The sequence below is a fragment of the Scardinius erythrophthalmus genome (genome assembly GCF_964197995.2).
Source record: "Scardinius erythrophthalmus genome assembly, chromosome: 22".
Classification (NCBI taxonomy): Eukaryota; Metazoa; Chordata; class Actinopteri; order Cypriniformes; family Leuciscidae; genus Scardinius; species Scardinius erythrophthalmus.
Genome location: NC_138242.1, coordinates 34057514 through 34067513, shown reverse-complemented (window position 1 = coordinate 34067513; position 10000 = coordinate 34057514). Strand labels below are relative to the sequence as shown.

At 37.7% G+C, this 10000-nt stretch overlaps 1 protein-coding gene across 11 annotated transcripts in view; it reads right to left on the bottom strand.

Moving 5' to 3' along the window:
- The window catches only part of ptprma (protein tyrosine phosphatase receptor type Ma), a 296654-nt gene that overhangs the window by 170060 nt on the left and 116594 nt on the right, over nt 1-10000 (bottom strand). For all 11 annotated transcript variants that reach the window (XM_081352828.1, XM_081352833.1, XM_081352834.1 and 8 more), the window contains exon 7: nt 68-361. In XM_081352828.1, the coding sequence (XP_081208954.1) occupies nt 68-361 (294 nt within the window). The remainder of the gene's footprint in view (nt 1-67; nt 362-10000) is intronic.

Sequence of the window (10000 nt, the reverse complement as noted above, 5' to 3'; positions counted from 1 at the left end):
TCAAAGCACAGCCAATGATTATAGCCAACATTACACGAATCGCAATGCTAGATACTGAAGCGCTGACCTGCACACTTGGTTCTGGCTCTGAGCGGGGGTCCCGGCGCTCCGGTTCCGCCCTCGTTCGGTCTGGTGAGCAGAACGCTGATCTCGTACTCGGTGTCGGGGTCCAGGTGGCCGATCTTGTGGTTGGGTTTGTCCACGGGCTGGTTGTCGATCAGGCTGCCGGAGAGTGTGCGGTACTCCACCTCTTTCTCCACGATGGGCCCGTCTCCGTTGATGGAGTTGGCGTTGAGCTGGATCCACAGGTACGTGGCGCCCACCGCCGTCAGCTGAGGAGGAGCGATGGGAATCGGAGGCTCTGGACACACGGATCAGAACGGTTTTAATCAGGGGTGTGGTCGATATACAGTGATAGAAAACTTTTAAAAAAGAAGGAAAAAATGAACAATTATTAATTTGAACATTTTTGTCCAGAGAAAATACTGATAAAACAAAAGAAAATATATATATATAAATATAGCTGCGAGCAGCGATTACGGGCCCAAGCCGGTGGTACCGCAACCCCGGTGCCTTTAGTTACCAAAAGGCACCGGGGTGGCGGTACCGCCGGCTTGGGCCCGTAATCGCTGCTCGCAGCTATATTTATATATATATATATATACACATACACATACATACACACACATACATATATATGTATATATATATATATGTATATATATATATATATATATTATTGTTCAAAAGTTTGGGGTCAGTAAGATTTTTTATGTTTTTAGGAGAAGTGTCTTCTGCTCACCAAGGCTGCATTTATTGATTAAAAATACAAACAAAAACAGTAATATTGTGAAATATTATTCCAATTTAAAACAGCTGTTTTCAATTTTTAAATATTTTACATAGTAATTCATTTCTGTGATCAAAGTTGAGTTTTCAGCATCATTACTCCAGTCTTCAGTGTCACATGATCCTTCAGAAATCATACTAATATGATGATTGATGCTCAATAAATATTCATTATTATTTTCAATGTTGAAAACAGTTGTGTACAGTTTTTTTTTTCAAAATGCTTTGATGAATGTAAAGTTCAAAAGAACAGCATATATTTCAAATATATATATTTTTAACATTATAAATGTCTTTACTGTAACTGTTGATCAGTTTAACTCATCCTTCATAAATAAAAGTACTGATTTATTTTATTTATTTCCCCCAAAAATAAAATTTTAATTATTACTAACCCAAAACTTTTGAGCGGTAGTGTTTAACGTTACAAAAGCTTTAGATTTCAGATAAATGCTGTTCTTTTGAACTTTCTATTCATCAAAGACTGTACACAACTGTTTTCGACATTTAAAATAATAATGAATGTTTCTTGAGTATCAATCATCATATTAGAATAATTTCTGAAGGATCATGTGACAGTGACGACTGGAGTAATGATGCTGAAAACTCAGCTTTGATCACAGGAATAAATAACAGCTGCTTTCTATTTTAATATATTTTAAACTGTTTTAAATTGGAATAATATTTTACAATATTACTGTTTTGGTTTGTATTTTAATCAAATAAATGCAGCCTTGGTGAGCAGAAGAAACTTCTCTGTTATGTGCGCGCCACAGACTGCGTGCAGCACGTCCGCTTAGAGTTCCGCCTTTTGCCTTCCGTCAATATTACGTTATTAGAAAAATATTTTTTTAGAGAATCGATTTTTTGACATTTGTGAATCGATTCAGAATCGTCCACATCCGCATCGCGATGCATCTAAGAATAATTTTTTTCTCCCACCCCTAGATTTCATACAACAGATTAATAAACAGTTACAATTAAGTCACTTACATTTTAGATGCAATGTTGACTGTTTTTGTTCTGTTTCAGCAGCGAAAATAGTTAAACAAAGATCACGGCAGAACCATCACGCATCACGTGTTTTCTCATAACTGAACGATTCAGCATTTTTAACGAATCGGTTGACTCAAAGATTGAATGATCAATCCATAAACATCTGTCTTAATCATGATCGACTCGTTTGAACGAATGAATCAATGACTCGCTTATTAAGATGGATGCCTGGCGACACCTAATAGCGGTTTAGTGTTGTTTAAAAGCATCATTCTTTCCCACATGTGTGTGATTTGTGTGTGCAACATTATCATTATTTTTCTTTCACTATTATATTAGCGATTTAAAAGCACCCACTCGTGTCACACATCGATTAACCGGTGGGAAAATATCCTCAGACACATACCTAATAAATGTATATTTAAATACAATATTGGCCTACCTGGTAAAAAGTTTTATATACTATTTTGATGTCCTTTTGGACACAAGAGGGCAGTATAGCCCTATGTTTGCTTTTTTGTTGAACCAAATAGCAATAAATAGCCTGTTTTAACTTTTTCATTCTTCTTGAATTGCAAAAACAGAATAAAATGGGTTTAGTTGTGATATTTGTATTCTTTTATATAGAAATAAATGGTATATAATTACATTTTTAGAAGATTTTTAGTGTTTCCTTTTTGGACATTACTTTAATCCCTCGCCATAGCAAAACCGTTTGAGATATTTATTATCCATTCACAATTTAGCATATTTAATGTAGTTTCATCATGTTGAAAAAGTTTGGTACGAATAAAATAAATAGTTTAAGAGGAGTGGCTAAAAATTCAGAGGCTGATTTTGCCAAAAAATTCACATTCAGACCAAAATATCTGACTTCCTGATGGCCAGAGCTATTGAATGTAAATTAGAAAGTTGTCCGGCTTGATGAGAACAATATACAAACTGTTTTTTCTTTACTGTAGTTAAAACTAACCCCCCCACTTTTGTCAAAAGCATGTTGAAAGTGACACACTTCCTGCTGCCAGTTGGTGGCGCTATAACTTTGACTCACAATAGCTACATCCATCTGATCGGCCTCTTACCACGAACACACTGCTGAAGTTTCATCAAGATCAGTTAATGTATGCAGAAGTTATTCCACTTCCGTGTTTCTCTTTTCTCGCCATAAATTCGATTCCTCGCCCCAGCCAAACCGTTCGAGATATCAAAAATCCGTCCGCAATTTAGCATCCTCAAAGTCTTGACTACATGCACACCGAGTTTGAAGGGGACATGGTGAATTTTCTAGGAGGAGTATTTCACATTCCACAGCAAGCGTTTTCCAAACAACCCATAATAGCCGACTTCCTGTTGGGCTGGCGTAAAACTTGACCGGGTAAAGTTGTTCGGCCCGATGAGATCTATATGTGTACCGAGTTTCATATTAATTCATGCGAGCGTGTTTGATATATGGATCAAGTTTTAGAACCCCGTTCAAGGGGGCGCTGTTGAGCCCCCCAGCCACGCCCGGGTACCAGCTTCAGCCCGGCCCTGATGGCCGTGGGTTCTGACCTGTGTGCAAAGTTTCAAGAGTTTTTGAGCACGTTAAGGACCCCAAAAGCCCCTGAAACCTTGATTAGCAATATAAAAGCAATAGTCAAATCCCCCCCTCCCCTCACACACACACAGACACAGAGAGAGGGAGAGAAAATTCTTCAGAAAATCCACTTTCAAACCAAAATATCTCTCTTCCTGTTGGTCGGAGATGGTTCATGTAAATTAGAAAGTTGTCCGTCTTGATGAGAACAATACACATACCAAGTTTTGTGATTCTAGGAAAAACTAAGCCCCCATTTTTGACTAAAGGTGGCGCTACTGAGCCATTCCACCACGCCCGTTTCTGAAACTTTGCACATGTCTACGGGCTAATAAATGTGATGTGTCTGTTGAGTTTCATGCAATTTCAAGTATGTTAAGAGTCTCAAAAGCATCAAAAAATAATATTAAAGTTTGATGCGTTGCCACGGCAACAGTATCTAAGATATCAATAATCCTTTCACAGGTTTACATCTGCCGTGTGTCTACATTGTACACATAAAGTTTGAAGCAAATCGGGTAAAAATAAGACACTGATTTCAAAGCATTTTGAAAGTGATGTACTTCCTGCTGCCTGTTGGTGGCGCTATAACTTTGACTCACAATAGTCACATCCATGTGATCGGCCTCTTACAACGAACACACTGCTGAAGTTTCATCAAGATCAGTTAATGTATGCAGAAGTTATAACACACTTCCTGTTTCATTTTTTCGCCATAAATTTGTTTCCTCGCCACGGCCAAACCGTTCGAGATATCAAAAATCCGTCCGCAATTTAGCATCCTCAATGTCTTGACTTCATGCACACCGAGTTTGGAGGCGAATCGATGAATTCCCTAGGAGGAGTACATTAAATTCCACAGCATGCGTTTCCAAACAACGCTAAATAGCCAACTTCCTGTTTGGCTGGCGTAAAACTTAGAGCACGAAAGTTGTTCGGCCCGATGAGATCTATATGTGTACCGAGTTTCATATTATTACATGCAAGCGTGTTTGATTTATGGACACGTGTTTGGATCCCGTTCCAGGGGGCGCTGTCGAGCCCCCCTGCCCCGCCCGGGTACCAGCTTCAGTCCGGCCCTGATGGCCGCGGGTTCTGACCTGTGTGCAAAATTTCAAGAGTTTTCGAGCATGTTAAGGGCCCCAAAAGTGCCCGAAAGGTTGACAAAATAATAATAATAATAATAATAATAATAATAATAATAATCCTACCGGAAACAATAGGGCCTTCGCCCTTTCAGGGCTTGGGCCCTAATTATAGAATTTTTAAAATAATTTTACATATCAAGTCAGCTTTATTTATTTACAATATAAATAAATATATATCTATAATAATAATAATATATCTATTTACAACAGTGTGTTTTAAAGCAGCTTTACAGAGATAACAGGAAAATAATGCAACAAAGTTTGTGTCTAGAAGAAAACGGCGTCACAGTCCAGCTTAAGGAAGTTCAGTGATGGTTCATTTTTGTTGTAAAAAGGTTATTAATTTAGTTAATTTATATATATAGCCGCTCTGGAGTAAACCGTGATGTCATCGTTCAGCTCAGTTCAGTTCTCATATAATGTTGTCAGAGCAGGAGATCAATAATATTGTTGAATATTAAATTAAATGATTTAATATCTTTCTTATTCCTTCCTTATAACTCAGGAAGGAAATAAGGTGCAATGAAGTTCCCCTACATGCGAGCTGCATCTGGATCAAATGTGGTGCTGATAGCCAAAAGTAATCAAAAGTAACAGCATTTGGAACCAATGTAGCCTTTTTGTTTAGCCCTTGATGCCCCCTAATGGGCATTTTTAAAATAGTTCCTCCGTGAGGATTATCTCATGATTGACGCATGCATTACGTTGATTTTGGACTAATTTTAATCGAGAGCATTCACTGTAAGTAATGATGTGCCATTTTCAACTATCTGTGCATGTTTCATATAGTTACGAGCGAAAACGCCACGTGAAAGCTACATTTGTTTTTAGTTAGCGTCTGTGGAGTTTTGTGTGTTGTACCTCCGTGAGGAATATTCTCGTGAATGGATTATGTTTGTTTTTTTAAAACTCATTTTAATAGTGAATCTGCTGTAAATAATGATGAGCCATTTTCCACGATCTGTGCATGTTTCCTGAAGTTACGAGTGAAAACATGAGCGAAAAAACTTGTGCCGAGAATGACCGCAAAGCAACTGTGTTGTTGTACAAGTGTGTTTCAAGTGACGCCAGATCCGGGTCACAGGCCATGGAAGTCAGAGCTTCGCAACACAGAGGGGGTGAATTCCTGAATGAAAGTGTGAAAGTTCTGTCACAAAACGATGTTGTTACGTATCCTCGCACTTTTTTAAGTGTGTGTACGGCGTATATCTGCGTCTCACGTGGACTACACCACCGGTTTAATTAGTGAGAGTGAGAGCATTGCTGTCATGTCAGACTGCTCTGATCTTTATGCTCTAAACTGAAGCCGGTCCTCATGGCACTCGAAGGCCTAGTAATTCTGTTAATGAAATGGTAAGATCAGTGAGAAGCTGTTTAATTCCGCCCCGCGTCTCTGGCTTTAATCTTAAGTGGGCACAATTAAGCGACCGCGAAGAAAAGCCACGACTCCCAATCTAGAGTGTAATCTTGTGACGGGGCGGAGTGATTCCTCTGAGCTAATGACTTAAACCAATTAATTTCCTGACCTTCATTGTTTTAGATGAGCCCAATTTCATTAGTCACCACCCCTACGGTCCTGCTCCAATTCACCCGTGATCCCGTTCCAGAAATGCCCGAAACGCCACACGCATGCAAACACACACACACACACGCACTAAAATACACACACACTAAAATACACACACACTCACTCTCACACACACTCACTCACACACTCACTCACACACACACATGCATGCACAAACACACAAACAGTGGAGGCGGGGATCATTTGCATATTCATAGAACCAGGCAAGGGTGTCGAGTTACATTCGAGATATTTTAAGGCATGAAGAACTTTTTTTCAAGGATAAAACTTTTAAATATGTCATTTTGGTGATAAAAGGTGAGATTTAAGAGATAAAATAATTGACTACAGGGGACTTTAGGAGATATTCTGCACCTTTCCCCGCTGTAGAGCCTTGGGGACATTTTAGACGGTGTGAGTTCTACAATTCTTCTAAGTTTCACGTCTCTACGAATTACGGTTTGATCTGCCTGATCACTTTTAGGGCAGAATGTACAATAGCGTCTCAGCACCACACGATCAAACTCCTAAATATATACAGAGAGAAAATGGTAACTCTTTATTTTGATAGTCCCTTTTGAACATTCTGATGGTCCCCCAACAGACATTCAACTGACTTTGAAACTACGTCAACTAATTCTAACCCTAACCCTAGCAGTCTGTTAATACTCTAACACTCTAATGAGAGTTAATAGACATGAAGGTACAACGATACTTATCGTCAACAGAATGTGTTAAAGGGGACATCAAAATAAAGTGAATCCAAGAAAATGAAGATGGAAAACACTCTGAAGAAAGTCAGTGAGAAGAGAGTGAGGTGGTGAGCCTGTTCTGCTGGAGAACATGTCGCTTTAGCACACATGAACACCATCTCACACACACACACACACACACACACACACACACACACACACACACACACACACACACACACACACACACACACACACACACATCTCAGATTGAGAGCTCAGGTCTGTGTACAGGAACCGCACAACAGCGTATCGATCTGAAGCGTGGAGAATGCCAATTACAGCTGTGGTAATGGAGCATCCATCATCCTGGCAGATGTGTGTGTGTGTGTGTGTGTGTGTGTGTGACCAGAGATACACTCCACTACACCAACATCTCTCCATCCGTCTGCTGCTCACACACACACACACCTACAGCTCTCCATCCATCCGTCTGCTGCTCACACTCACTCGGGACACAAGTCCTGTACAGGGATTATAACAGAGTCAATCATCACCAGTGCTAGTGCTCACAGTGAAGAGAGGAAACACACACCGGTTCCCCAGCAGAGACAGAGCAGCTGTTCACACTACGTTTACATGCAACCACATAATCCGTTAGTAATGGGCATGACGGCTCAATCACACTGAAAAGCTTTCATGAAGAACATCGATCCGACGAAATTTCTATTTAATTAAAAGTTTATTCCTTTTCTAATCCGATCGAGAGAACATGTGAACACTTGATCGGATTGAAACCGAAACTGAAAGGACTGTGCATGTGCAATGATGAAGAAATAGAGTAATGACGTAGAAATAGTGTAATGATATAGAAATAGAGTAATGATGTAGAAATCGCGTAATGATGTAGAAATAGCGTAATGATGTAGTAATAGCGTAATGATGTAGAAATAGCGTAATGATGTAGTAATAGCGTAATGATGTAGTAATAGCGTAATGATGTAGTAATAGCGTAATGATGAAGAAATAGCGTAATGATGTAGTAATAGCGTAATGATGTAGTAATAGCGTAATGATGTAGAAATAGCGTAATAGCGTAATGATGTAGTAATAGCGTAATGATGTAGTAATAGCGTAATGATGTAGTAATAGCGTAATGATGTAGAAATAGCGTAATGATGTAGAAATAGAGTAATGATGTAGTAATAGCGTAATGATGTAGTAATAGCGTAATGATGAAGAAATAGCGTAATGATGTAGTAATAGCGTAATGATGTAGTAATAGCGTAATGATGTAGAAATAGCGTAATAGCGTAATGATGTAGTAATAGCGTAATGATGTAGTAATAGCGTAATGATGTAGTAATAGCGTAATGATGTAGAAATAGCGTAATGATGTAGAAATAGAGTAATGATGTAGAAATCGCGTAATGATGTAGAAATATAGTAATGATGTAGAAATCGCGTAATGATGTAGAAATAGCGTAATGATGTAGTAATAGCGTAATGATGTAGTAATAGCGTAATGTAGTAATAGCGTAATAGCGTAGTAATAGCGTAATGATGTAGTAATAGCGTAATGATGTAGTAATAGCGTAATGATGTAGTAATAGCGTAATGATGAAGAAATAGCGTAATGATGTAGTAATAGCGTAATGATGTAGTAATAGCGTAATGATGTAGTAATAGCGTAATAGCGTAGTAATAGCGTAATGATGTAGTAATAGCGTAATGATGTAGTAATAGCGTAATGATGTAGAAATAGAGTAATGATGTAGAAATAGCGTAATGATGTAGAAATAGAGTAATGATGTAGAAATCGCGTAATGATGTAGAAATAGAGTAATGTTGTTGAAATCGCGTAATGATGTAGAAATAGTGTAATGATGTAGTAATAGCGTAATGATGAAGAAATAGCGTAATGATGTAGTAATAGCGTAATGATGTAGTAATAGCGTAATGATGTAGAAATAGCGTAATAGCGTAATGATGTAGTAATAGCGTAATGATGTAGTAATAGCGTAATGATGTAGTAATAGCGTAATGATGTAGAAATAGCGTAATGATGTAGTAATAGCGTAATGATGTAGTAATAGCGTAATGATGAAGAAATAGCGTAATGATGTAGTAATAGCGTAATGATGTAGTAATAGCGTAATGATGTAGAAATAGCGTAATAGCGTAATGATGTAGTAATAGCGTAATGATGTAGTAATAGCGTAATGATGTAGTAATAGCGTAATGATGTAGAAATAGCGTAATAATGTAGAAATAGCGTAATGATGTAGTAATAGCGTAATGATGTAGTAATAGCGTAATGATGTAGTAATAGCGTAATGATGTAGCAATAGCGTAATGATGTAGTAATAGCGTAATGATGTAGTAATAGCGTAATGATGTAGTAATAGCGTAATGATGTAGAAATAGCGTAATAGCGTAATGATGTAGTAATAGCGTAATGATGTAGTAATAGCGTAATGATGTAGTAATAGCGTAATGATGTAGAAATAGCGTAATAATGTAGAAATAGCTTAATGATGTAGTAATAGCGTAATGATGTAGTAATAGCGTAATGATGTAGTAATAGCGTAATGATGTAGTAATAGCGTAATGATGTAGTAATAGCGTAATGATGTAGAAATAGCGTAATGATGTAGAAATAGAGTAATGATGTAGAAATCGCGTAATGATGTAGAAATATAGTAATGATGTAGAAATCGCGTAATGATGTAGAAATAGCGTAATGATGTAGTAATAGCGTAATGATGTAGTAATAGCGTAATAGCGTAGTAATAGCGTAATGATGTAGTAATAGCGTAATGATGTAGTAATAGCGTAATGATGAAGAAATAGCGTAATGATGTAGTAATAGCGTAATGATGTAGTAATAGCGTAATGATGTAGTAATAGCGTAATAGCGTAGTAATAGCGTAATGATGTAGTAATAGCGTAATGATGTAGTAATAGCGTAATGATGTAGAAATAGAGTAATGATGTAGAAATAGCGTAATGATGTAGAAATAGAGTAATGATGTAGAAATCGCGTAATGATGTAGAAATAGAGTAATGATGTAGAAATCGCGTAATGATGTAGAAATAGTGTAATGATGAAGAAATAGAGTAATGATGAAGAAATAGAGTAATGATGAAGAAATAGAGTAATGATGTAGAA